Source organism: Nerophis lumbriciformis, linkage group LG02, assembly GCF_033978685.3.
Source record: "Nerophis lumbriciformis linkage group LG02, RoL_Nlum_v2.1, whole genome shotgun sequence".
Classification (NCBI taxonomy): domain Eukaryota; kingdom Metazoa; phylum Chordata; class Actinopteri; order Syngnathiformes; family Syngnathidae; genus Nerophis; species Nerophis lumbriciformis.
Window position 1 is genome coordinate 37,295,858 of NC_084549.2, and position 27,957 is coordinate 37,323,814.

At 39.6% G+C, this 27,957-nt stretch overlaps 1 protein-coding gene across 1 annotated transcript; it reads right to left on the bottom strand.

The window, feature by feature from the left end:
* Nucleotides 1-1,143: 1,143 nt before the first annotated feature.
* Nucleotides 1,144-27,740, bottom strand: cacul1 (CDK2 associated cullin domain 1). Its single transcript, XM_061962187.1, has 8 exons — nucleotides 27,252-27,740; nucleotides 27,001-27,127; nucleotides 24,386-24,488; nucleotides 23,825-23,920; nucleotides 23,596-23,698; nucleotides 5,875-5,964; nucleotides 5,647-5,785; nucleotides 1,144-3,081 (listed from the first exon to the last, which is right to left on the bottom strand). Exons 1-8 carry the CDS (start codon nucleotides 27,568-27,570, stop codon nucleotides 3,042-3,044), a joined length of 1,017 nt encoding a protein of 338 aa, XP_061818171.1. The 5' UTR covers nucleotides 27,571-27,740; the 3' UTR covers nucleotides 1,144-3,041.
* Nucleotides 27,741-27,957: the final 217 nt, after the last annotated feature.

The following is a 27,957-nucleotide window of genomic DNA, read 5'->3' on the forward strand; positions in this document are numbered from 1 at the left end:
GGGAAGAGAGAGAAGCAAACTGTTTTAACCTTGTAGATTGTTATAGTAATAACAGGATAAGCTGCGTCAGTGTGCTGCCAGTTTCCCCCCAAGGAATGGTAGGGGTATGGGGGGAACAATGTTAAAATATGTTTGATGAGGTGTGATTATATGCATGAGTGCATGTATGTATATATGCATGTTTGTACAGTGAATGCGTGTGTGTATAAACTGTTTGTGTGTGCATACGTACCTACTGTATGTATGTGCGTATGTAAGTATGAATATACAGTATGACTGTATGTATATGCGTATGCATGTATGATGTAGGTGCGTATTTATGTATAAATGTACGACTGTATGCATGTTTGGATGTACAGTATATTTGTCTCCCAGTATGTGCAGAGTCAAAGTGTTACAGTAATTCCTCGTTTATCACTGTTAGCTGGTTCCTCGCCTGATTGTGTTGTATTAATTTCCGCAAATTATTCATTATAAATTTAATATTTTCAGCTAGAACATTAAAAACAATGTTTACTGCCTTCTGAATAGTTTTTAGTATTATACAAGACCTCTAGAAATTAAATAACATTCACATGGTCACCTTTTCACTCCTTTATGGCTGAGCCAATCAATGGCCACGATACTGAAGAGTGCGCTCTAATTGGTTTGGTCTCATCAACTGGCCACTATGTAGTATTGATATTTTTTGTTCATTTAACAATTACTCAACTTAGGCAAAAATACACAGAACATGCTTAAAAACATTTCTTACATACATTTTACAGCTGCGATCTTTAAAGCGCTAGGTGGCAAGTTTAAAAAACATGAACTAGACTATCAATTTACATTGGAAAGAGGGTTCCTGAAAATATGACCAGTTCTGTTTGATTCATTTAAATGTTGGTGTTATATTTTGTATATTATTTTGTTTTGCTTACATTGGAGTAGTGTTACTGTATCATACTGTTTACATTAGTTTGCACTCACTTTTTCTGGTTTAGACTTTAAATGAACTATGAAGCCAAAGTTACAAAAATATTGTACTGAAGAAAAACATGTTATGCTTTTTGGTCATTTTTAAGTTATATGCATTCTATGCAATGAATAATCATGTATGGTCTCATTTTCTGGGAGCTAAATAACAACAGATGGTTCCTTATGAACATATTTATTTAACGACAATAACAAGCATTCCCATGACAGACAAAAAGACCAAGGCTGAGATATAAATTACACTTAAAACAGTGTAAAAACATTTCTTTGAATTATTACACCAACATATCTGCGACAAACACAAATAAACTGCACACCTGGACACATGGCACATGTTTGTATGTTTGCATATCAGTTGTTGCCAGTTAACACATAAGGACCAGGCGAAACTAAACAATGTCAAAGTAAAGATTCCTACAGTAGGAAACGGATTCATTAGGCCCCAATCCTGGTGGATCTGCTAAAATTAATGGAAAGTGCCACTCTATATAACAACTGACACAAAGGTCAAATTTGGAATAGACACAAAACATTTTTAGATATTCAACACTCATAAAGTGGATAGTGCACCCCCCAAAATTGTCACATTTCATGTTTCAGGTAAACTGTGATGAATGGGGCCATATGAATCCCCTTTCTACTGTACATGTACATGTACTGTACATTTCTACAACAAACACAGCAGTTTCAATGGCCTCGTTTACACTGCACACCAAATTGGATTTTTTTCCCCTCAAGTGACAAAGATCAGATTTTTTTTACCGCTTCCAAGTGCTTTAAATCCGATCCTTTCGCATCAGATTAAGGCCACATCAGGAGGTAGTCCGCATCTGATCTTTTCAAATGAGACTTCTGTATAAATGAAAAAGTGTCCTGAATGCGATGTGATTGTGACTTTTTCGTCATCTTTGGGCGAGCTACGTCATTCATGTGCACGGGGAAAGACGCAGCCCAGCAGCGGGAGTAAATACCATCACAACATTCAGTTCCGGTGAGCAAAGTATTTTTTGTCCGCTGAATTTTCGGAACGTCACTAGATAAAAGACTATATGTAATATATGAAGATATATATTACCGTATATACTTTGATTTTGAAGAAATTGTGGTTGTTGAAGGACCGGAATAGACGTGTATGCTGTCCCGTATTTGCTTACATGTTACTTACATTGCGTAAGTTGTTTACGTAAATAAGTTAATTATATTACTTTAATTTATTTTCATGTAAACAAAAACACACATTTTTTATTTTGTAAAAGTAGCGACTTCTTCTTCATTTACGGAATCCGGTCAACTTCTTTTGTTTTCACTTCATCGAACTGTGCATGCAAGTGGCGTCGAGACCACATTGGGGCCACATTGGGGCCTGTGCACTTTTATACTGGAGTCTGATAAAGATCACATTCTACTTGCAGTGTAAACAGTCATCTGGAAAAAATCTATTTAGAAAAAAATAGATTTAGGCCACTTTAGTCTGCAGTGTAAACGTGGTCAACGAGAACAACCAAATAATGTTAGTATAAAAAATATACACTCAACAAACAGGCAGCAAACATCTTTGACAACGTTAGCTTGAACCAGTACACAGAATTTAAAGTACTCCTCTTTGGCGTAGCTGCAAACATAATCGAGTTTAGAGACACAGTAAAGGCAAAATTAGAAGGAACATTACAGTTTACTTCACATTTCTCGCTTGTGTTGAATGAAGCTGCAGATTTCACAGTCACAAGGAGTGAGAAGTATGGCGTTTGCATACAAAAATACTGTATGGCTAATAGCAGCAAGTCTCTGTTAAAAAGGATTGCAAGACACTTTTAGGACAAAGGTTAGTAATGCAAGTTACATCCGCTTATCCCTTCATGGGACATCTGATGAGCGCAGATACCATAAAGGCACTCTGTCACAAACCATGGATATAAACACGCACCAGTGACCACTTTAGTGCCTCCTGTGTGATTTGTTGTGCAGCACATTACAATCCTGTTCCTCTGTGACACAAAGCCCTGACATGAACACAGGTGTCTTAAGTAGTACCAGTAACACACGTGATGATGATGTTCATCTTCCAATCAGGAGTCATCGTTGGCCCGCTTACGAGACTGATCACCTCTGAAAACAGCAGAAACACAAAATGTATTCAGGTCAAACTTTTTTCAACATCTACTATACTACAGGTTACTGTTATACAAGGGCCAAAATGCGAACAATGAGAAAACATTAAACTTAATATCATGATTAGTTTGACTTGGGCTCACTATGAAGGCAATCAAATATTGGCCAACACACTTCTAATAGGGCTGCAACAATTAGTCAACATTGTCCATAATAACATTTGTTGCCAACAATTATATTTGTTGACAATAGTCGTGACGTCATCACTTGTGTCTTTCTGGGCGGAAGCGGGTCACTTGCCAAAACAACGCCAGTGATAACATGTAAAGTTTGAGGATATTTCCTCTTATTCTTGTTAAAAACATGAATACTTTGCTCATTTTGCAAGGCAGACCATGTTTTAGGCAGTCCATCTGTGATACGCGAGCATTTAATGCGGAGACATGATGTCAGACTTCAGTATGAGTGTTAGCTTCTACCTTGTTAGCTAGCCAACAAGAGTGAGACGAAGTTGGGTGAAAAATAACTATCATTTTAGCCAAAGTCAGTCAGCTAAACTTTGTTTACATAAATTCAAGTACTTTTTAAAGCAGTGTCAATTTGCAATGCCAAAAAAAAGGCACTTTAACAAACGTGAACCGCGCAAGCGTATGCACACACTAACACAGAGAGAGACAGACACCAATGCAGAGGAGGTATCATGAGATTAGGTATCATGAGATTAAACATACAGTCTAATAAATAGCCAACATTTCAAAAATTAATCAAAGATAGAGTTCTACACATTGAGTCTATTTGAGTGCTAAAACTGCCAAGAGTTATTAATCAATAGTCAATATACTAGTGTGCAGCTTTTTAAACATCACAAAATGCTTTTCTTTTTGTGGAAGTCAGATTTTATGTTGTTGTTTGTTTTAATTGCTGCTATTTTAACAGTTTTTAAAAAATACATAAACAAGGTTAATTGTTTTGTTTTTTTTAGCACTGTGCCTTTCCTTTCTTTTAAATGAACAACATTTGTCATTTTAAGTGTTGTAACAGCTGAGTGAGCAGCACAATTATAGTATAAATACATATTTAGGAATGAATTAGTCATCTTTGTTGTTCGTAAGCACATGCCTAAATAAACTTAAGCTGCATTTAGAAGTCGATGGAAAAATTAGAGCCATTAAATATGTGCATGCTTTATTATCTGATTAATCGTTAAGATAATCCCTGACTAATCGACTTCAAAATACTTGTTAGTTGCAGCCCTAACTTCTACTATACCGTCCATGATGCTTTCTATGTAGTTTTGATAAATTAAAGATACAATTGTTTACTTAATTCTCTCTCTCCTCCTTAAATAAATAGATGCTCCTGCTTCCAACACTGCTACAACATTCATTATTTTTACTAGTCGCAGTAAATGCTAGAGATGTCCCGATACAACTTTTTCACTTCCGATACCATACAGATATTGGAGCCTTGAGTATTTGTCCATAACAATATTGATTCAATACGATATCAGCACAAATCATACTTTTATTCATTTGTAGTGTTGAATGTTAGAAAAGGTTTGGTCAAATTAAATTGCTTTCATACTTACGATGGTAGGTATGAAAAACACTAACCTATTTGTTATTAACCATCTGGAATGGAGAGTCTTTAATTAAATTGAAGTGGAGTGGTAATTGTTTTTGGCGACACCTATAGGCCACAATAATGCATTAGGTTAAGCTTATGAAGCAGTAAGTTGAATGATGCGGACCCATTTGTTACTGTATATTTTCTAATATGCTTCTGCCCTGGAGACTTTGTATCTGAACGTAATATGCAACTATATTCAGTTTGTTTACATTGACAAATGTCGTGTTTTAGACCTCAATGTTGTTCAATTAAGGACACTTATTACGTATGTCTGGTCTGAACTGAGGTAGCAGCCATGCTGCCATGCCCAGAATTTCTACCCGCTTCCTTTTTAATACCCAACACGCAATTATTTGGTTATAAAAATGTTGACTGCAGTTTAAAAAAACCCTTGACATTATCAAATTGGGGCCACCTTTACTGCCGCGAACTTGGCACGTTCGCATCACTTCACAGACTCAGTCATTTTTATTGCCGATGCGAACAAATATATAAAAAGATCGGATAGCAACATCTGAATTGAGCATCATACCCTGCAGTGTGAATTTGTAAAGGTGCAGCCAGTCGCAACGCCATTACAGTTCCTATATTTTTAAGTAATAGTAATGTTAAAAAAAAACTTCATTACTATTATTGCTTTTGATCGAGATATTTGCACAAATGCTTATTCAATCTGCACACTATCCCTGTATCTATACTTTGTCCATCTACCACAACCCAACCTGTCAAGGCAGATGACTGCCTCACACCGAGACACAGTTGTTGTTCTAAGGTGTTCCTCTCCTTGATGATGTCAGGCTCACATTGACAGCATATATGTAAGCTGTTTATTTTTCTGCTTACATTGCCACAATGCAGATCCAAACCAGAATTGCACTGTGGATGCAGCCAAAGACAAGTCAGCAACACCAATTATACACTAAGGTGACTGACCGTGGGAAGCCGTTCATGGAGAGCTCCATCTGAAGTTTCTGGTCGTGAGCGGCGTAGTCAGACAGCAATGACTCCACAGCGGGAGGGTTGATTTGAGGAATAAAGCTGGAGAACAGTGCTGGCGCTAACTGGGCCCAGTCTGCAAAATAAACAATGTAATGTAAAATTCATACAGACAAAAATTGTGTGGATGTTGGTGCAGGGTGTAACAGTTTTGTGATAATGTACCTGGTCGGAAGCTGTGGAGGCCTATAACCACACTGGCCATGGTTGATGGCTGCACTTCAAAGGGCATCGCATGAGCTTTGATGAGAAGCGCTGGAATAAACCCCAAATAAAATCAGATGTCACAAAGAATTTTAGTTTGTCAGCAAGGTTTGAGTTCAAGCTCCCACCAAAGAACACAGTAGATCAATCCATTAGTTACTTTTATTTTAGGGCTGCAACTATCGATAATTTTAGTTATCGCGAAATCTGTTGATAAAGCAACACAAAAGACTGGTGAGCAGGAAAATATTTAACTGACAACATAGATCCTCAAATTCTGGAATTGGAGACTGACATAGATCCAGATACAAATGTTTTCTCCCACATCATGAATATTTTTTTCATTATACAGATGAAGAATATAACAGCAACATTGAATCTGACAACAATCTGTCAATTATTAATTTCAACAGTAAAAGCTTGTATACAAATGACAACAACATGAAGGATTTTTTGAAACAATTCAGCAAACCCTTGAAAATGATCTCTATCTCAGAAACATGGACAGATGATAAAATAAAGTAAAATATTTTGATCTGGAAGGGTAAGAAATAACTTATATTAATAGAAACAGCGGAGGAGTAGCGGTGTACGTAATGAAGAATCTTAACTACAAAGTGGTAAACAACATAATTTGCTTTTGATAATATCTTAGAATGTAATATATATATATATATATATATATATATATATAGTCACGATCAAAAGTTTACTTACACTTGTAAAGAACATAATGTCATGGCTGTCTTGAGTTTCCAATAATGTCTACAACTCTTATTTATTTGTGATAGAGTGATTGGAGCACATACTTGTTGGTCACAAAAAACATTCATGAAGTTTGGTTCTTTTATGAATTTATTATGGGTATAATACAGCAATGTTAATATTTGATTAAGGCGCTTTAGGTAGCCATCCGCAAGCTTCTGGTTGAATTTTTGACCACTCTTGACAAAATTGGTACAGTTCAGCTAAATTTGTTGGTTTTCTTAGATGGATTTGTTTTTTCAGCATTGTCCACACATTTAGGTCAGGACTTTGGGAAGGCCATTCTGAAACCTTAATTCTAGCCTGATTTAGCCATTCCTTTACCACTTTTGACGTGTGTTTGGGGTCATTGTCCTGTTGGAACACTCAACTGCGCCCAAGACCCAACCTCTGGGCTGATGATTTTAGGTTGTCCTGAAGAATTTGGAGGTGATTGATTGATACTTTTATGAGTAGATTGCACAGTACAGTACATATTCCGTACAATTGACCACTAAATGGTAACACCCGAATAAGTTTTTCAACTTGTTTAAGTCGGGGTCCACTCGTAATCCTCCATTTTCATTGCCCCATTTAACGCACCAGTTCCATTGGCAGCAAAACAGGCCTAGAGCATAATACTACCACCACCATGCTTGGCGGTAGGAGGATGGTGTTCCTGGGATTAAAGTCCTCACCTTTTATCCTCCAAACATATTGGTGGGTATTGTGGCCAAACAGCTCAATTTTTGTTTCATCTGACATCACATGGACAAAGATAAGACCTTCTGGAGGAAAGTTATGTGGATGATGTCATTCATATCACCACAGCTGATCTGTTGTACGTTGAAGAGGCACAATTACAACAAGGATAAACCAACTGTACTACACACACAAGAGCATAAAGATGCAATGTGTATGTGAATGTATTTTCTTTCCTGGAGAACATTAGACATCTGTAAGTAATCACAACAAGCTGGGGTCACATTGTACCAAAGAAAGAGATCAGCATTGTCATCTGAAAAAGGTAACCAATTTTGTTTGTTTCAACAACTGTTTAAATTAAAGGAGAGTAAATGGTGCACTATGTTAAGTTGTTTACGAGTGTGTTTACAACATTATTGATTAGTAACTGTACCTTGTTTGCAAAATTATTGCAAACTGCAAAGATTTTGAAAATGTGCACCTAAATTTCAATAATACAAACCCTGTTTCCATATGAGTTGGGAAATTGTGTTAGATGTAAATATAAACGGAATACAATGATTTGCAAATCATTTTCAACCCATATTCAGTTGAATATGCTACAAAGACAACATATTTGATGTTCAAACTGATAAACTTTTTTTTTTTTCAAATAATCATTAACTTTAGAATTTGATGCCAGCAACACGTGACAAAGAAGTTGGGAAAGGTGGCAATAAATACTAATAAAGTTGAGGAATGCTCATCAAACACTTATTTGGAACATCCCACAGGTGTGCAGGCTAATTGGGAACAGGTGGGTGCCATGATTGGGTATAAAAACAGCTTCCCAAAAAATGCTCAGTCTTTCACAAGAAAGGATGGGGCGAGGTACACCCCTTTGTCCACAACTGCGTGAGCAAATAGTCAAACAGTTTAAGAACGTTTCTCAAAGTGCAATTGCAAGAAATTTAGGGATTTTAACATCTACGGTCCATAATATCAAAAAGTTCAGAGAATCTGGAGAAATCACTCCACGTAAGCGGCATGGCCGGAAACCAACATTGAATGACCGTGACCTTCGATCCCTCAGACGGCACTGTATCAAAAACCGACATCAATCTCTAAAGGATATCACCACATGGGCTCAGGAACACTTCAGAAAACCACTGTCACTAAATACAGTTCGTCGCTACATCTGTAAGTGCAAGTTAAAGCTCTACTATGCAAAGCGAAAGCCATTTATCAACAACATCCAGAAACGCCGCCGGCTTCTCTGGGCCCGAGATCATCTAAGATGGACTCATGCAAAGTGGAAAAGTGTTCTGTGGTCTGACGAGTCCACATTTCAAATTGTTTTTGGAAATATTCGACAGCGTGTCATCCGGACCAAAGGGGAAGCGAACCATCCAGACTGTTATCGACGCAAAGTTCAAAAGCCAGCATCTGTGATGGTATGGGGGTGCATTAGTGCCCTAGGCATGGGTAACTTACACATCTGTGAAGGCACCATTAATGCTGAAAGGTACATACAGGTTTTGGAACAACATATGCTGCCATCTAAGCACCGTCTTTTTCATGGACGCCCTTGCTTATTTCAGCAAGACGATGCCAAGCCACATTCAGCACGTGTTACAACAGCGTGGCTTCGTAAAAAAAGAGTGCGGGTACTTTCCTGGCTCGCCTGCAGTCCAGACCTGTCTCCCATCGAAAATGTGTGGCGCATTATGAAGCGCAAAATACTACAGCGGAGACCCCGGACTGTTGAACGACTGAAGCTCTACATAAAACAAGAATGAGAAATAATTCCACTTTCAAAGCTTCAATAATTAGTTTCCTCAGTTCCCAATCGTTGTTAAAAGAAAATGTGATGTAACACAGTGGTGAACATGCCCTTTCCCAATTACTTTGGCACGTGTTGCAGCCATGAAATTCTAAGTTAATTATTATTTGCAAAAAAAAAAAGTTTATGAGTTTGAACATCAAATATCTTGTCTTTGTAGTGCATTCAATTGAATATGGGTTGAAAAAGGATTTGCAAATCATTGTATTCCATTTATATTTACATCTAACACAATTTCCCAACTCATATGGAAACAAGGTTTGTACTTATTTTCACTTAGTTTTAAATCAATGACTTGCAGTTCAATAAAACATTTAATATTTTTTCCTGTATGACATTCTGACTACTGGTACTATTTGCATTTGTACGCATTGGGGTGTTTTCTTCATCAAATCAGATCCTTGCGTGCCAATCCCACCAAAAAAATATAATTTTACATCAGCGTGTACTACTGATGGCAAAGTAAAACAAGAAGGTTATGAAAATTTCTCACATCCTAAAATACATATAAAATACAATGTCCATCAAACATAAAATAAAAAAATTATATTTTAAATTATATTTATTTTTTCACTTGTTTTTTTTCTTGTACATTCTGATTGTTTGAAATTTATTGTTGTTGAAATAAATTTAGAAAAAAAAGATCTGTGATTGGTTAGCACATTTCGAGGTTCACACAGCCTATCACAAACGTATTTTCCTACATGTTAGAAACAAAGTGTAATTTAAAAGTGACCGTTGTTTCAAAATGATTAGCTCCAGTTCCAATATTAAACTGAGTGTCACTTCCACTACTACACACAGGAAAACGTGTGGAAGAGAATTGTAAGTACCGAAACAGCGATTTTGAATGACTGACAAGAGCCTCACTTTGTTCATGTAGTTCTACTGTCGAAAATTGTGCTGAGAGCATTGCACAGAGTGAGACTTCTTGTATCCATTTTAAAAGCCAGAGACGAAGACGTAGCAATTTATTGATGACTGCAAAGTTATTGTGTTCATTTTCATTTATTGTTCAATTTATTGACTTATTATCAGGCCAGGCCTACATCCATCCATCTTTCTTCCGCTTATGCGAGGTTGGATCCCAAGACATTCCCAGGCCAGCTGGGAGACAAAGTCCCCCCAACGTGTCTTGGGTCTTCCCCGTGGCCTACTACCAGTCAGACGTACCCCTAACACCTTCCTAAGAAGGCCTTTGGGGGGCATTCTGTCCAGATGCCCAAACCACCACATCTGGCTCCTCTTGATGTGAAGGCGCAGCGGCTTTACTCTAAGCTCCTCCCAAATGACACATCTCACCCTATCTTTAAGGAAGAGCCCCTTGGCGGTTCAATCCTCGGCTACGGAAGCTGGCTCTTGGGATGGGAACGTCAATTTGCTGGGGTGGAAGGAGCCTGAGCTGGTGCAAGAGGTGGAGAGGTTTCGGCAGAATCTAGTCGGACTCACTTCAATACACAGCAAGGGATCTGGAACTAGTCATCTTGAGAGGAGTTGGACACTTCCACTCTGGCATTGCAAGCAGTCGCAGGCTAAGGGCGGGGGTAGCGATACTTGTTGCCCCGCTGGTCAGAGCGTGTACGTTGGAGTTTGTCACGGTAGACGAGAGGATAGCTTGCCTTGTGCTTACGCAGAGTGCTACCCCAGGTCAATCAATTAAAGTTTATTTATATAGCCCTTAATCACAAGTGTCTCAAAGGGCTGCCCAAGCCACAATGACATCCTAGTGGTGGTTTCCTTGCTCTGCTGGGGGACTACAACACTCACATTGTCAGTGACAGTGAAACCTAGAGTGTTTGGGATAAACAGCCGCCTGGATCACAAAGGTGTCCATATATGTGCTCTTGGGACCAGGGCACCCTAGGCCGCAGTTCGATGATCGACTTTGTGGTTTTGTCATTGGATTTGCGGTCTCATGTTTTGGACACTCGGGTGAAGAGAGGGAGAGAGGGAGAGAGGGTTTCCCCCGATCACCACCTGGTGGTGAGTTGGCTCGAATGGTGGGGGAGGATGACGCATTGTAAAGGTCTGCTGGGAACGTCTAGCAGAGCCTCCTGTTAGAGAGAGGGAAGCGAGAAGCGCTAGACATTGAGTCCGAGTAGACCATGTTCCGTGCCTCTATTGTCGAGGCGGCTGATCTGAGCTGTGGCCGCAGGGTGGTTGGTGCCTGTCGTGGCGTTAATTCCAGAGCCCGCTGGTGAGGGATGCTGTTATGATGAAACAGGAGGCTTGTGGGACTCAGGAGGCAGCGAACAGGTATCGACAGGCCAAGTGGTCGCAGAGGCAAAAACTTGGACACGGGAGGAGTTTGGGGAAGCCATGGAAAACGACTTCTGGACGGGTTCGAAGCGATTCTGGACCACCATCCGCCACCTCAGCAGGGGAAAGCAGTGCACTGTCAACACTGTGTACGGTGGCGATGGTGTGCTGCTGACCTCGACTTGGGATGTTGTGGATCGGATCGGTGCAGAGAATACTTCAAAGACCTCCTCAATCTCACCTACACGTCTACACCAGGTAGTCGAACGTCGGATTCAGGAGGAGCAGTATAGTTTTTGTCCTGGTCGTGGAACTGTGGATCAGCTCTCCGGTATACTCCCAGCAGAATCTTTGAGGGTGCATGGGAGTTTGCCCAACCAGTCTACATGAGCTTTGTGGACTTGGAGAAGGCATTCAATGGTGTCCCTCAGAAAGTCCTGTGGCGAGTGCTTATAGAGTATGGGGTATCGGACTGGTGATTGGTGTCAGACCTTGGTCCGCATTGCGGGAAGTAGGTCGGACCCATTCCCAGTAAGGGTTAGACAGCACCAGGGCTGTCCTTTGTCATTGTATCTGTTCATAACCTTTATGGACAGAATTTGTAGGCGCAGTCAGGGCGTTAATGGGGATCTTGTTTGTTGGCTGCAGCATTAGGTCTCTGCTTTTTGCAGATGTTGTGGTCTTGTGGCTTAATCTAGCCAGGATCTTCAGCTCTTACTGGATCGGTTCGGAGCCAAGTGTGAAGCGACTGCATCTCTGAGTTCGAGTCCATGATTCTCGCCCAGAAAAGGGTGGCGTGTCATCTGCGGGCTGGGGATGAGATCTTACCCAAGGTGGAGGACTTTAAGTACCTCGGAGTCTTGTTCACGAATGAGTGAAGAGGGAATCGTGAGATCCACAGGCGGATTGGTGCGGCATCCGCAGTGATGCAGACCCTGTATTGATCCGTTGTGGTGAAGGAGCTGAGCCAGAAGGCAAATCTTTCAATTTGCCGGTCATTCTACGTCCTTATCCTCACCTATGGTCATGAGCTTTGGGTTATGACCGAAAGGACAAGACCATGGGTACAAGCGGCTAAAATAAGTTTCCCGGGCCTACATATTTTTAATGCCTCTGGACATCCAATTTAATGCTTTTTAATGCCTTTTAAGGCCTTAATTTTTGCAATATCCATTCAATGACTTCATGCTTTTTAATGACCCATGGAAACCCTGTAAGTCCAGTATTGAAACTATTAAGTACTGGACTAAGGCAAATCTTACAGAAATCAGTCAAAAAGTAAATTTCTTATGTTGTGACTAACATTGAGCTATTGAAACCTAATAAGCAAAAGACCATCGACTTCATCGATACAGATTCAGCTGAACCATAGGACATCGTGTCACACTTGATAGTGTTTTTACTAAATGATTTCGATCTATAAGTGACTTGATATTAACCGACATAATTGATCATCTACCAGTTTTCACAATCTATGACGGGAAATACGAAAAAGGACAACAAAAATACTTTTGAAGACTATGCAGAGATTTTAAGAATGATTTGAAAGAACAAAAGTGGGACAATGTGTACAGTAAAAATGTTGATGATGCATATGGTATTTCTTTTAATACTTTCCTGATACCCCGTGACTGTGTGGTTCCCTCCGGGTACTCTGGCTTCCTCTCACCTCCAAAGACATGCACCTGGGGATAGGTTGCTTGGTAACACTAAATTGGCCCTAGTGTGTTACTGTGAGTGTGAATGTTGTCGGTTTATCTGTGTTGGCCCTGCAATGAGGTGGCGACTTGTCTGTAACCCGTCTTCAGCCAGAATGCAGCTGAGATAAGCACCAGCACCACCCGTGACCCCGAGAGGGACAAGCGGTAGAAAATGGATGGATGGATGATACCTAATGACGGAACATAGTCCATGGAAACAACTTACAAATAAGCAGAAGAAGGACAATCAACCATGGATGACTAAGGGACTGAAAAATGCTTGTAACAAGAAAAATACATTATATAAAACATTGGTAACAAAGATCCACAGAGGCAGAAAATAAGTACAAAACGTATAAGAATAATCTAACCAGCATACTACGAACATGTAGGAAAGAATATTACAGTCAATATTAGACAGAAACAAAAACAACATGAGAGCAACATGGGCCATCCAAAATATCATTACCAAAAATGGTGCTGGGTATTACCCTCAATACGACAAAATCGTAAAAAATGATATTATGAACAAAGTAATTGAAAGCTTTAAAAGCAAAATGTAATTGAACTATATCTGGAGGAAAAGATTCCAGATCCAGTGTCAGTTGAGGATATGAATAATACCATAGACAAAAATCCCAACTGGATGTTCCTCACGGATGTGACAAAGTGGACATAAATCAAAATTGTGAGGTTGCGACTTGTGCAGGGTGTATGCTGCCTTCCGCCCGAGTGCAGTTGAGATAGGCTCCAGCACCCCCCGCGACCCCGAAAACTTGCGGTAGAAAATGGATGGATGGATGGATGTGAATAAATGTAAATCCAAGACCTCAACTGATTGTAACAGAATTACAGTAGCATGGCAATATCAAAAAAGGTTGTTGAGATTTCAGAACAAAATTCCCCCCAAAAATAGGAAAGCAGAAAAAGTTGTACTGATTTTTTAAGATTGGAGACAAACACCAGATAAACTATAGACCTGTTTCTTTCCACAATTTTCTAAAATCATTTCAAATATATTTAACAGATTGGACAAATTCATAATTAAAAGTGAAACACTTGCGGAAAACTAATGAGGATACAGAACTAACATACCAACATCGTTGGCATTATTTAAAATGACAGACAACATTACCAATGCAATAGATGGTAACCAGTGTGCAGCTGCAGTGTTTTTGGATCTAATAAATCATAATTAGAACGGTATGGCATTAGAATGTTGGGCTTCCGACTAGATTAGAAGCTACTTTACTAACAGGAGGCAATACAAGAAGCTCTGTGAACATACATCTACGGTGCCAAATCTACAGTCGTGGTCAGAAGTTTACATACACTTGTAAAGAACATAGTGTCTTGGCTGTCTTGAGTTTCCAATAATTTCTACAACTTTTATTTTTTTGTGATAGAGTGATTGGAGCACATAGTTGTTGGTCACAGAAAACATTCATGAAGTTTGGTTCTTTTATGAATGTATTATGGGTCTACTGAAAATGTGACCAAATCTGCTGTGTCAAAAGTATAAACACAGCAATGTTAATATTTGGTTACATGTCCGTTGGCAAGTTTCACTGCAATAAGGCGCTTTTGGTAGCCATCCACAAGCTTCTGGTTGAATTTTTGACCACTCCTCTTGACAAAATTGGTGAAGTTCAGCTACATTTGTTGGTTTTCTGACATGGACTTGTTTCTTCAGCATTGTCCACATGTTCTCAAAGCGGTTTAAGTCAGGACTTTGGGAAGGCCATTCTAAAACCTTAATTCTAGCATGATTTAGCCATTCCTTTACCACTTTTGACGTGTGTTTGGGGTCATAGTCCTGTTGGAACACCCAACTGCACCCAAGACCCAACCCACAGGCTGATGATTTTAGGTTGTCCTGAAGAATTTGGAGGTAATCCTCCTTTTTTATTGTCCCATTTACTCTATGTAAAGCACCAGTTCCATAGGCAGCAAAACAGGCTCAGAGCATAATACTACCACCACCATGCTTGACGGTATTAATTGTGTTCCTGGGATTAAAGGCCTCACCTTTTCTCCTCCAACATATACCTAGGTACTGTGGCCAAACAGCTCAATTTTTTGCTTCATCTGTTTCATCTTTCCTCCAGAAGGTCTTATCTTTGGCCATGTGATCAGCAGCAAACTTTAGACAAGCCTTAAGGTGTCGCTTCTGGAGCAAGGGCTTCCTTCTTGCATGGTAGCCTCTGAGTCCATGGCAATGCAAAACACGCTTGACTGTGGACACTGACACCTGTGTTCCATTCATCCATTTTCTACCGCTTGTCCCTTTCGGGGTCACGGGGGGTGCTGGAGCCTATCTCAGCTGCATTTGGGAGGTAGACGGGGTACACCCTGGACAAGTCGCCACCTCATCGCAGGGCCAACACAGATAGACAGACAACATTCACACTCACATTCACACACTAGGGCCAATTTAGTGTTGCCAATTAGCCTATCCACAGGTGCATGTCTTTGGAGGTGGGAGGAAGCCGGAGTACCCGGAGGAAACCCATGCAGTTACGGGAAGAACATGCCAACTCCACACAGAAAGATCCCGAGCCCAGGATCGAACCCAGGACCTTCGTATTGTGAGGCACACACACTAACCCCTGTTCTCCAGCAGCTTCCAGTTCATTGCAGATCTGCTTTTTGGTGGTTCTTGGTTGACTCTTGATCATCCTGACCAATTTTCTCTCAGCAGCAGGTGATAGCTTGCATTTTCTTCCTGATCGTGGCAGTGACAAAACTGCGCCATGCACTTTATATTTACGAACAATTGTCTGCACAGTTGCTCTTGGGACCTTAAGCTGCTTTGAAATGGCTCCAAGTGACTTTTCTGACTTGTTCAAGTCAATGATTAGTTTTTTTAGATCTGTGCCGAGTTCCTTTGACTTTCCCATTTTTACGTTTGTAACCGAGTCTAATGACTGTATCACTTGAGCCCTAATTAAATGGGCTCAGAGAAGTCAACAGGTGTCATCAATCATAATCACTCACATGAGGTTAAGAGGCCATGCCATGAAGCTAATTTGATTTGATTGTAACTTTTCTACATCACCAAAATTATGTTGCTGTTTGTATACTTTTGACCCAGCATATTTGGTCATATTTTCAGTAGTCCCATAATAAAATCATAAAAGAACCAAACTTCATGAATGTTTTTTGTGACAAACAAGTGTATGTGCTCCAATCACTCTATTACAAAAAAATAAGAATTGTAGAAATGATTGGAAACTCAAGACAGCCATGACATTAAAGTTAAAGTTAAAGTACCAAGGATTGTCACACACACACACTAGGTGTGTGTAAAATTATTCTCTCCATTTCACCCCTTGGGAGGTGAGGGGAGCAGTGAGCAGCAGCGGTGGCCACGCCCGGGAATCATTTTTGGTGATTTAACCCCCAATTCCAACCCTTGATGCTGAGTGCCAAGCAGGGAGGTAATGGGTCCCTTTTTATAATCTTTGGTATGACTCGGCCGGGGTTTGAACTCACAACCTACCGATCTCAGAACGGACACTCTAATCACTAGGCCACTGAGTAGGTGTTATGTCCTTCACTAGTGTATGTAAACTTTTGACCACGACTGTATATTGCGTGGTACCCCATGGATCATTACTGGAACCAAAACTGTTCAATCTCTATACAATCAACATTTGTAAAGTTACAAATAACTTAAAGTTTGTACTGATTGCAGATGACACAACTGTGTTTTGTTCAGAAGAGAACACAGAGGCTAGCTAGAACAAATAACAGAATACATTAACAAATTAAAGAGATTGTTTGACAAAAACAGACTCTTATAATCTCAGTAAAACTAAAGTAGTAACAGTACAGTTGGTAACAGTAGAAGAGAAAAATAAACACAAATACAAATAGTTGACATTGACAGAGTAAAATAAATCTATTTGTTGAGTGTAATAACAGACGATAAAATAAATTGTAAATCTCATAACAATATACAACAAAAGGTAGATGGAAACACTTCCATAATGAATAAAGCTAAATATAATTTGGACCAAAAATCACTCCATGTTCTCTACTGCGTGCTAGTGTTACCATATATCTGAGTTATTGAGTAGAAATATGGGGAAATAACTACAAAAGTAGACTTTGTTCACTAACCATGTTACAAAAGAGGTCACATAGAAAAATACATAATGTTGGCTAGTGAAAACATTCACACTCTGTACTTATTGAATCAAAAATATTTAGTGATTTGGTGCATTTTCAAACCGCTCAAATTATGCACAAAGCAAACTATAACCTGCTACTACCCAAGAATATACAATTATTTCCAAACAAAAGAACAAAAATATAACCGTAGAGAAAAATATATTTAAAACATTTCTAAGCACGTACAACACTTAAAACCTTTAGTATATCAGTATGTGGTTCAGCAGGTCCACCATCCGAGCTACAATGCTTCCCATTTGAAAAGGTATCAACTGGAGTGACAACATTTTTAGATGGAATCCAGACTGCTTCCAGTCTGGGAATTAAATAGGAAAGTGCATTATGCCACATAAAAGACTAGACTGAGAGGTAAGTCATGGCCTCAAAAGGATCAACAGAAGACACCTCTGCCCGGCACAAATCCCCTGGACAGATATGGTCGCAGATTAAAGTGTGCCATCTGTCAGTCTACATTTCACTGGGTCAAAGACTGTCCACACAAAGGTGAGCAAGTCAAGTTAACGGAAGACTGTAAAACTGATAATGTAGAAGAATGCAATATCACTTTGTTCACAAAAGAGTCATCCTCTGTAGCTGAAATCTTCATGACAGACTGTTTTGGCACATCAATCATTGACACCGCATGCACACGGATGGTGTGTGGACAAGAGTGGCTAAATAATAACATTACTGGACTGAACCATCTATACAGCCATCTATTTTCTACCACTTGTCCGTTTCAGGTTCACTGGGGCCTGGAGCCTATCCCAGCTGCACTTGCCAAAAAGAGGTTAATAAGCTAAAACAGACGAAGACCCAGCTGTCAACCCTTCAGGTTTGGAAATGGTAAAGTGGTGTATTCCACCAAAAAGCTAAAAATTCCTGCACTAATTGGATATACAATGTGCCATATTAAAATGGAGGTACCGGTAGTTCCAGCTGACATCCCACTGCTTTTGAGTAAAGCTTCTATGAAGCGACCAGGCACAAGACTGAATATGAATAATGATGGCGCCGCTGTAGTGGCTGCTGTTGGCAGGAGCTCTGTGCTCTTGTGTCATCCTTTTGTGTTATTATATATATATATATTTTTTTTTGCCTTTTGGTTGGGGACCCTTTGGGACTGTGTGACAAGGGGTGGCACTTTCGTGACTTCTGCGGTGCTTTTTTGTTGACTTCTGGATCTGCCTCCCGGGAGCCTTTTGGCCATGGAGACCAGCTGCTGGGTCTCTGCCACACCAGAGTCCGTTAGGAGAGACTGAAGGAGATGCAGATGAAGGGACAGGGCTGCGGAGCTAGCACTGAGCGCCGGGACGGACAGGCTTCACAGTGTCTTGGCTGAATCAGCAGCTATCGGACACCTCCGTCTCCTTAGACGCATCCTTGCTCATCCATGCTGACTGGACACTGGACGAGAGTTGGTTGGCGGCCGAGAGTGGAGTCGGCTCTCTTGGTTGCTTTGTTGGGTCCGCGCCTGTCTCTGGCCATTCTCCCTTCACCCCAGCAGACGATGGCGTGGAACACCGCAGAGGCCACCACAGTATGTATGTTTCTTTTACTTTTTATTCATAGCTGAATGTAGAAGTGGCTGGTTGCATCAGCTCTGATCTTTTAATGTATTTAATGTCCTTTGATGTTTCCCTCTTAACACACATGTAAGAGGGATGTGTGCTATGGCTATGAGTTGTTTTTTCCCTTGGCCCACCTCCCCCCCCTCCATTGTTTATCTGTATCTCATCTCTTCTGTAAGGGGCGCCGTAAATTGGCAGACCCGTCAGCGATCCTGTTCTGTCTCCCTGTAATGTTTGTCCGATCTTGAATAGGATTGTGCTGAAAATTTTAATTTCCCCTCGGGGATTAATAAAGTATTTCTGATTCTGATTCTGATTCTGACAGTGCAGTCACATTACTGTGTTAACATCATGGGCAGTAGGAACAATAATAATCTATGGGATAACCGGGTATTGATATATACAGGAGATAACACTTAAGTAAACAACACAAATTGAGGTTGAAGAAGTGCTTACAGTCACAGAAAAAATGAGTTCAGCGCTAAAAAAAAACACAGAGTGTGTCACCATACAAGAGAAAATTGTGATTGAATTTGAAATATGCCAAAAAATACAAAAAGACTACACCAAAGCCAGCTGCTGGTCTACCACTACCAAAAAATATAAAAAGACTACACCAAAGCCAGCTGCTGGTCTACCATTAGCATCACAGTACAACAAGACATAGCAGTAGATCTTCATGAGCTTGAACCAGGTCTATGGTATCTACCCATTATTGATCCGTTCACAAGGTTTAGTGATAGCAGCATTCTGACCACAAAAATCCTCTGAGATAGTGAAACACTTTGTCCACAACTGGATTAGTGTGCATGGCCCACCACAGAAACTGTTCAGTGAAAATGGGGGAGAGTTTAACAATGACGAGATGAGAGGGATGGCTGAAAATTTTAACAAGAAATGAAGGCAACAGCTGCCTAGAGCCTGTGGAGCAATGGACTTTTTTTGTGTCACAACCAAACACTCACTCAGATCATATTGAAAGTAAAAAGAAGTAACTGTTGTGACTGACACACTTCAATGGACACTATGCAAAGTGTACATGGCTTGGTTGTTGGACAAAATCCCAATCTGCCCTCTGTGCTAACTGACAAACCCCCAGCATTAGAGGGCAGAACAAAAAGTGAGTGGGTCGCAAAACACATCTCCGCTTTTTCATGCATCGAGAAAGGCTTTTACAGAAGAAGAGTGTTCAGAAAGAATACAGAGGGTGCTGCGTAACAAGTATGCCATACAGATGAAAAATACAACGCTGGTGACATAGTATATTACAAGAGAGTGGACTCCCAGGAGTGGAAAAGAAACAGAAGTTGTCATCGGTCAGGATGGTGCTGTGGTCTTTGTCAGACACGAAGGAATCCGCATTAGAGTCCATCATCTCAGATTACAAAAATGTCATAGTTATAATAAATGACACAAACGTTGAGCATCGACAAGTGATTGCTAACAACAACATAGAAGACACCGAGCATGTTATCACTGAGATGCAAGGAGAAAGACAGATTGAAGCAGAACATCACATCAATTGCTATGCTGAACAGGACAGTGGTGCTGAGCAAAGACACAATGTTAATTTAAAAACAGGCCAAACTGTGAAATACAAAAATAAAGACAGTGCTGTTTTTCACACAGCTAAAGTCTTGAGTCGTGCAGGCAAAACTACGGGTAAATATAAACACTGGCTGAACTTGCAATGTATTGAGCCCCTGTGAGCCATGTGACAGGTACTACTGTGGCAGCTGACATATCAGATGTAGAGAACCTTGAGGTGGAAACATATGTTACTGACTTTAGTACCAATGATGTAAGTGAGGATACAATTGCAACAATACATCATCAGTAGGGTAAAACTAACCTGTCTCACGACGGTCTAATCCCAGCACACGTTCCCTAGATGTTCCGTAGATGTACACGACGATGTGTTTTTAAAAACTGATTTGTCTATTGACAACACAAAACATGAATAGATAATGAGCTGGAGAGATAACGTGTTTAAGGAAGTGAGGGATGAGGGTCAAAAGTGTATTTCCACGAGATGGATGTGTTCCCTTGAAGAGATACTCACTGGATATACATCAAAAGCACAGCCTGTGGCCAGAAGGTTTGAGGAGTTTGAAGTGTCACAGCCCCAAAAGGACTAAACAACATGTGCTGCAGTGTCATTTCGGCTACTTGTGGCACTAATTTGTCAAGGAGAATGGACACTGCACACCGTGGATATTAAGTCTGCATTTCTACAGGAAGTGAAACTATCATGTGACATCTACATCAGAACCCCTGTTAAAGCAGAGAGAACGGGGGCTTGGTGGAAGCTTGATGGGTGCATGTACTGTCACTCTGATGCCTCCCTGTACTGGTACAATCGTGTTAATGAAATAATGCTCACAGCAGGAAGAACAATGTCACAGGTTGAACCTGCTGTTTTCTATTGGCTTGATCAAGGCCGTGCTCTGACTCGAGTTCCCACCTGCTATGTGGGTGACTTTGTATGGGGAGGGCACACAAGGTTTTTCCACCACAGTGGATACCTAAGCTTCGCTCTGCATTCCAAGTTGGGCGTGAAGAACATAAGAACTTCAGTTTTGTGGTAATAGACTTTGTGACTGGAGACAGAAAAGTTAAAATACACCAGGAAAGCTACATTCAGCACATGCGGCCAATTCTCATGGATCCCTCACGAGCTGTGGAGCATGATTCACCCCTATGTGAGAAGGAAAAGCATCAACTCAGGTTGATTGGCCACATACTCTGGGTTGCAAGACAGAGCAGACCAGATGTAATGTTTGATGCCAGCAACTTAGGATCAGGCATGAAACACAACTGTGCAGGCTATTCACGACGCAAACAGAATAGTGTGCAAGATTAAGACCAAAAAAGTGTCTATGTACTTCCAATAGACAGTGCCTTGAAGATCAGTGTCTTCAGTGATACCTCATTTGGAAATCTGTCTGATGGAGATACCCACTTCATTAAACTGATGGGAGAAAATTAAAAGTTGTCACCACTTTCTTGGCAATCTAAAAGAGTCAAGTGGGTTGTGTACAGCACACTTGCGGGAGACATTGGTGACATCTGGCGGCATTAATAATGCCTTCTTTCTTGCCACACTCTTCTGAATTGACTCATTGTGATGCTAAAAATGTCACGCCTATAACCTGTGTCACAGACAGTCATTCACTCGCTGATGCACTAAAGTTCACAAAGTCGGTCTCTAAAAAGGGACTTCGCCTGGAAATAAGCAGCATCAAAGAACTCATTCAAACTGAAACTGTTGAGTGCATCTTTTGGTACGACACAAAAAAACCCCACTTGCGGACTGGACTGTATTACACAAAAGGGGATTCAGCCCTGCAGTTACTCAAGACACTTGGTGTAGGACAATGGAAACTTGGTTAAGCATAGAGCCTCTTAAAGTTAATTAATACAGCTATTGATGTATTTTTTGTTGTATTGTGTTTTAAGGTAATACCGCTTTATGTGACTTGTATTGGACTTATGTTATTTTTGTTACTAAGTCACAAGGCTGTGGTATTTCTCAAATGTTTTTAAGAATAGGACTCATTTGTATACTATTTATTACTATTATTTTGTTCACTAAGTAAGCACAAACTATGAATGTGAAGGGAGTTATTGTAAAAGGTGGAACAGGAAGTGTTTTTGCATATATCCTGTGGGGAAGGGAAAAATGGCAGTTGCCGATTAAAGCCGCCAGCAAAACATGAAGTTGGATTTATTATTGGGTAACACAAATATCCAAATACCACATGCTAAACAGCGTATGCAATCTATGAAATTGCATGTACTATTAGTGGGCATGTAACTTTGCAAGTGCTATTCATAACTGGTGCAGACCGTCCTATTTAAATGAGGATTTTGCGTGTACTATGCAGCTTTCACCATGGAGACACTCATTTACTGCAAATTCATGCTGCTATTTGTGTTGTTTTGCTATCAAACAAGAAGCAGACATGTACAGTGTATTGCTATCAAACAAGCAGCAGACATGTAGCACTTTTTATGGGCATTTTAGAAGCAGTCTGATGCATCTACAATCCATCCCACTTTTTTAGTGTGCGCTGCAGATGCGCTCATGAGAGAAAGGCTGCACTTACTGTGCTCAAGACGCAAAAAATGCATCCTTTAAGGAGTTTTTTTCATATAGCAGATAAGTTAATATATTTTCTATATGAAAAAACGAACGCCATTAAAAAAATTAAAACGTCAGCAGACATTAAGACACATTATTTGAATTTGTTTTAATCAGCCCCTTAATTCACCCAGCATGCAGTTTAAAATTATAAAAAGGACATTGCTGTCCATGCAGACCATGTAAATTTGTTGACACACATACACGCATTCTGTGTTCCTCGTCTGTCTTTGGAGCACGAGCGCAACGTGAGCACAGATCTTGCAGCCGTGTGTGTAATTGTGTCAGTTTGCACATACTTTTCAGACGTGCTAAAAAAGTGTTGATAAATCTCTTTGAATGTGCTAAATAATTATATTTGCATCTCGCAATCCACTTTGTGCATTTTCAGTAGATGCGTGTGCTATCAAGATTGCACATGCAGTAAATCAGGCTCTAATTATGTTAATGAAATACTGAATAATTTATTTTTTAATTAATAAAACTACAAAAATACTAGTTAAATGTATAGTAGCTAGCATGCCACCAAACATGGGACACCAACTGAAGCAAAGTACTCACGCATGAGTGTGTTGACATGTTTCTCTGCTACATGATCAGCAAACAAATCCATCAGATCCTGTTTCAGGTCACGGTTAAGCTTCGACTCGATGTAGAATTTGTTCTGAAAATAAATTTTTGTGAGGGGTCTGCACATTTTATTTTGCAGCATGCATGTCAATTCTAAAACTTTGGATACGTTAGGAAAAATATACAGTATTTAACCCATTCTCGTTCAAAAGTTACTTACCAAATACATAAATACTGGAACAATACACTGAAGAGATGCAATGTACTTCGTCAGTGCTGTGTTGAAACTTTCAATGAAGCTTTCAGGTGGGACGGCCTAAAAAAAGGGAAATGTCAATTAATTACCGGTATCTCTGCAAGAAATATCAATTTACAGTGGAATCTCTAGACTATGAATGCCTCTGGTTGGACAAGCAAAACATCCCAAAAAACCCCAACTTACATGTTAACAGCCATTATGCATGATGTCACAGTGTGTGTCTTTTTGTCTTTTTCTTTGGCTTTCTTATGCCACTTATTCTAAAAGCCTCAACTTGTAGTTAAGTGTTTTGTAACTTTTACAAGGGTTAACTCCTTTATACAAATCAGTGATTTAAAAAAATAGAATGTGATGTAAATTGCACTCACTTCATGGTTTCATGCCCTAATGCAAAGAGTGGTGTATATTTGCATGCCTGAATACTTTGTAAATACAATAGCGACAGTTTGACTCTGGATCATAGGTAGATTATGATCAGCATCTCAGAGGTTCCACAGTATTTCATTGTTTTGTCCTTCTTACATGCAGCTGGCTGGAAACTTGCTGAAGATGTTGCACTATTTTGGATTTCAGGTCCATGTAGAGGAGCTCCGAGTGTTGCTGACAAACACACTTGTAGACGTAACTGGGAAAACAAAGAAACAGTGGAGCTTGCTTGATTTCAACCACATTTGGGCTTTGCCTGTCAGACATTAGCTGTGTAACTGAAATATTACATGTAGAGTACAGTGTAGGGCTGTAGCTATCGATTATTTTAGTTATTGCGTATTCTATTGATTAATTTGTTTGAGTAATCGAGTAAAACAATTTCTAGTCTCAATGCGACTTTTAAGAAATTAATTGTTCTAATGGTATCTTATAAATTGCACATAACATTGAAATTGCACTTTTCCAACGTTAGTATCACTATTTATTACTTACATTAAAAAACATCCAACCTGTTTTTCACTGCTCACAAACCCCTTATAACACACCTGGTCTGCATGAACAGAAGACCAGAGTGATCGGTGTTACATTATCAGTGTATCTGAGACATTACCTGTGTATTTGAGACAACACCAGCATATTTTAGACATTACCAGTATATTCCAGGCATGAACTGTATATCTAAAACAATGCCAGTATATCTGAGACAACGCCAGTATAATTTAGACAATACCAGGATATTTTAGACATTACCAGTGTATTTTAGAAATGATCAGGGTATCATTTACCCGTACATCTGAAACAATACCAGTATAATATAGACATTACCAGTATATCTGAGACATTGCCAGAATATTTTAAACATTACTAGTATATCTAAGACATCACCAGTATACCTGAGACATTATCAGTATATCTGAGATATTACTTGTATATCTGAGACAATACCAGTATATCTGAGACATTACCAGGATACCTTTGATTGATTGAACCTGAGACATTAACAGTATATCTGAGATATTACTTGTATATCTGAGACAATAGCAGTATATCTTAGACAATGCCAGGATATTTTATAGATTACCGGTATATTTTAGAAATTACTAGTGTATCTGAGACATTGCCAGTATATCTGATACTTTACCCGTACATCTAAAACAATACCAGTTTAATTTAGACATTACCAGTACATCTGAGACATTGCCAGGATATTTTAGACATTACCAGAATATCTAAGAAATCCCCAGTATACCTGAGACATTATCAGTATATCTGAGATATTACTTGTATATCTAAGACAATACCAGTATATCTTAGACATTACCAGTATATTGTGGACATTAAATGTATATGTTAAACACTGACCGTATATCTGAAACATTACCAGTATATTTTAGACATTACCAGTATACTTTAGACATTGCTAGTATATCAGAGACATTGCTAGGATAGTTTAGACTGACAGAATATCTGAGACATTGTCAGAATATTTTAAACATTACCAGTATATTTTTGACATTACCAGTGTATCTAAGATATTGCCAGGATATTTTAGACATTACCAGTATATCTAAGACATCACCAGTATACCTGAGACATTACCAGTATATCAGATACGTTGCCAGGATAGTTTAGACATTGCCAGAATATTTTAAACATTACCAGTATATTTTTGACATTACCAGGATATTTTAGACATTACCAGTATATCTAATACATCACCAGTATACCTGAGACATTACCAGTATATCTGACATATTACTTGTGTATCTGAGACAATTCCAGTATGTTTTAGACATTACCAGTATATTGTGGACATTAATTGTATATCTAAAACACTGTCAGTATATCAGGGACATTACCAGTATATTTTAGACATTAACAGTATACTTTAGACATTGCCAGTACATCAGAGACATTGCCAGGATATTTTAGACATTACCTGCATATCTGGGCATATGAAACAGAGATGTGATCCGTGGGGTTATGAACTAGCAGGCGTTCGATTGGACAACACCAGAGTATTTTAGACATTACCAGTATATTCTAGACATGAACTGTATATCTAAAACATTGCTAGTATATCTGAGACAACACCAGTATAATTTAGACAATACCATGATATGTTAGACATTACCAGTTATCTAAGACATCACCAGTATATCTGAGACATTGCCAGGATATTTTATACATTACCGGCATATTTTAGAAATGACCAGTGTATCTGAGACATAGTCAGTATATCTGAGACATTGCCAGTATATCTGAAACTTTACCCGTACAGCTGAAACAATACCAGTATAATTTAGACATTACCAGTGTACAAGACATTACCAGTATATTTTAGACATTGGCAGAATATCTGAGAGATTGCCAGAATATTTTAAACATTACTAGTATATCTAAGACATCACCAGTATACCTGAGACATTATCAGTATATCTGAGATATTACTTGTATATCTGAGACAATACCAGTATATCTGAGACATTACCAGGATACCTTTGATTGATTGAACCTGAGACATTAACAGTATATCTGAGATATTACTTGTATATCTGAGACAATGCCAGTATATCTTAAGACATTACCAGTATATTGTGGACATTAATTGTATATGTAAAACACTGCCAGTATATCTGAGACATTACCAGTATACTTTAGACATTGCCAGTTTATCAGATACATTGCCAGGATAGTTTAGACATTACCTGTATATCTGGGCATATGAAACAGAGATGTGATCCGTGGGGTTATGAACTAGCAGGCGTTCGATTGCCTTCTCCAAGTTTGGCCAGTGGTTATTACGGTAGTCCTCTACCGCCATTGCATTTAGAACTGAGGAAGAAAGACGTGGGAGTTTGTCGTCACCCTTTAGTATCTCATTCGTGTCCAGGAGGGTCGGTCTGTGTTATAAAGTAGTTGCAGATATCAGCCACACACTAAGAAGGCATCAACTTACGGAACTTAGAAGTCAAGTCTGGGGTGGATTTGCCCTCAGCAGAGGCTGCTGTGGCGGTGGAACCGTCGGTCCCTTCTTCTTCGCTACACTCACTACTGAATGAGTCCGAGTCCATGAACTTTGACCCGCCGGTCCTGCGGGGTCTCGAACTCCTTCGAACAAAGCCTGGTTCCCCTCTCGGTGCTGATAAAGTACCGGGGTGATGAAGCGGTGTTACCTCGGACAGCTGGCTGGTTAAATACGTTTGATTACTACTGCCACAGTAGTTGTGATTATGGTCATCTGTTACGTCAGGACTGTCATCTTCCATAGACTGCATTTCAACCGTCTACCTGGCATCTAAATTAGTTGAATTTTGAATATGATGAATTTTACAGTGTTGGGTTTTTGTTTTACATGTACAGTTCTTGTTTAGTTCAGTGTTGTTGATCACGTACGGAGTGTTGATGACGGACCGACGGGGGTTTTACGCCACTGTCGTAAAACCCCTTCTTCTTCGTCACGTCATTTAAAGCGAGACAAACGAGATGACGCGTGAGCACCTACAGCTGGCTGGGCATGTGCGTAACAAGCAGCTCTTGATTAAAGAGATACGAATAGTTCAAAGCATTGCCGGTGTTGTACCAAAATCTGTTACCCATCGGAATTTGTAACTCCAGGGGGCGGTAAACTATCCTTAATGCTCAAACGTCAGTTGTCAGAATTT

Coding starts and splice junctions, on each gene's coding strand:
- cacul1 (XM_061962187.1), bottom strand. CDS start 27,570: ATGCAGTCTATGGAAGATGACAGTCCTGACGTAACAGATGACCATAAT. Junction 23,921..24,385: donor AAGTTTCCAGCCAGCTGCAT/GTAAGAAGGACA, acceptor CCCTTTTTTTAG/GCCGTCCCACCTGAAAGCTT. Junction 3,082..5,646: donor TCCATGAACGGCTTCCCACG/GTCAGTCACCTT, acceptor TGCTGTTTTCAG/AGGTGATCAGTCTCGTAAGC.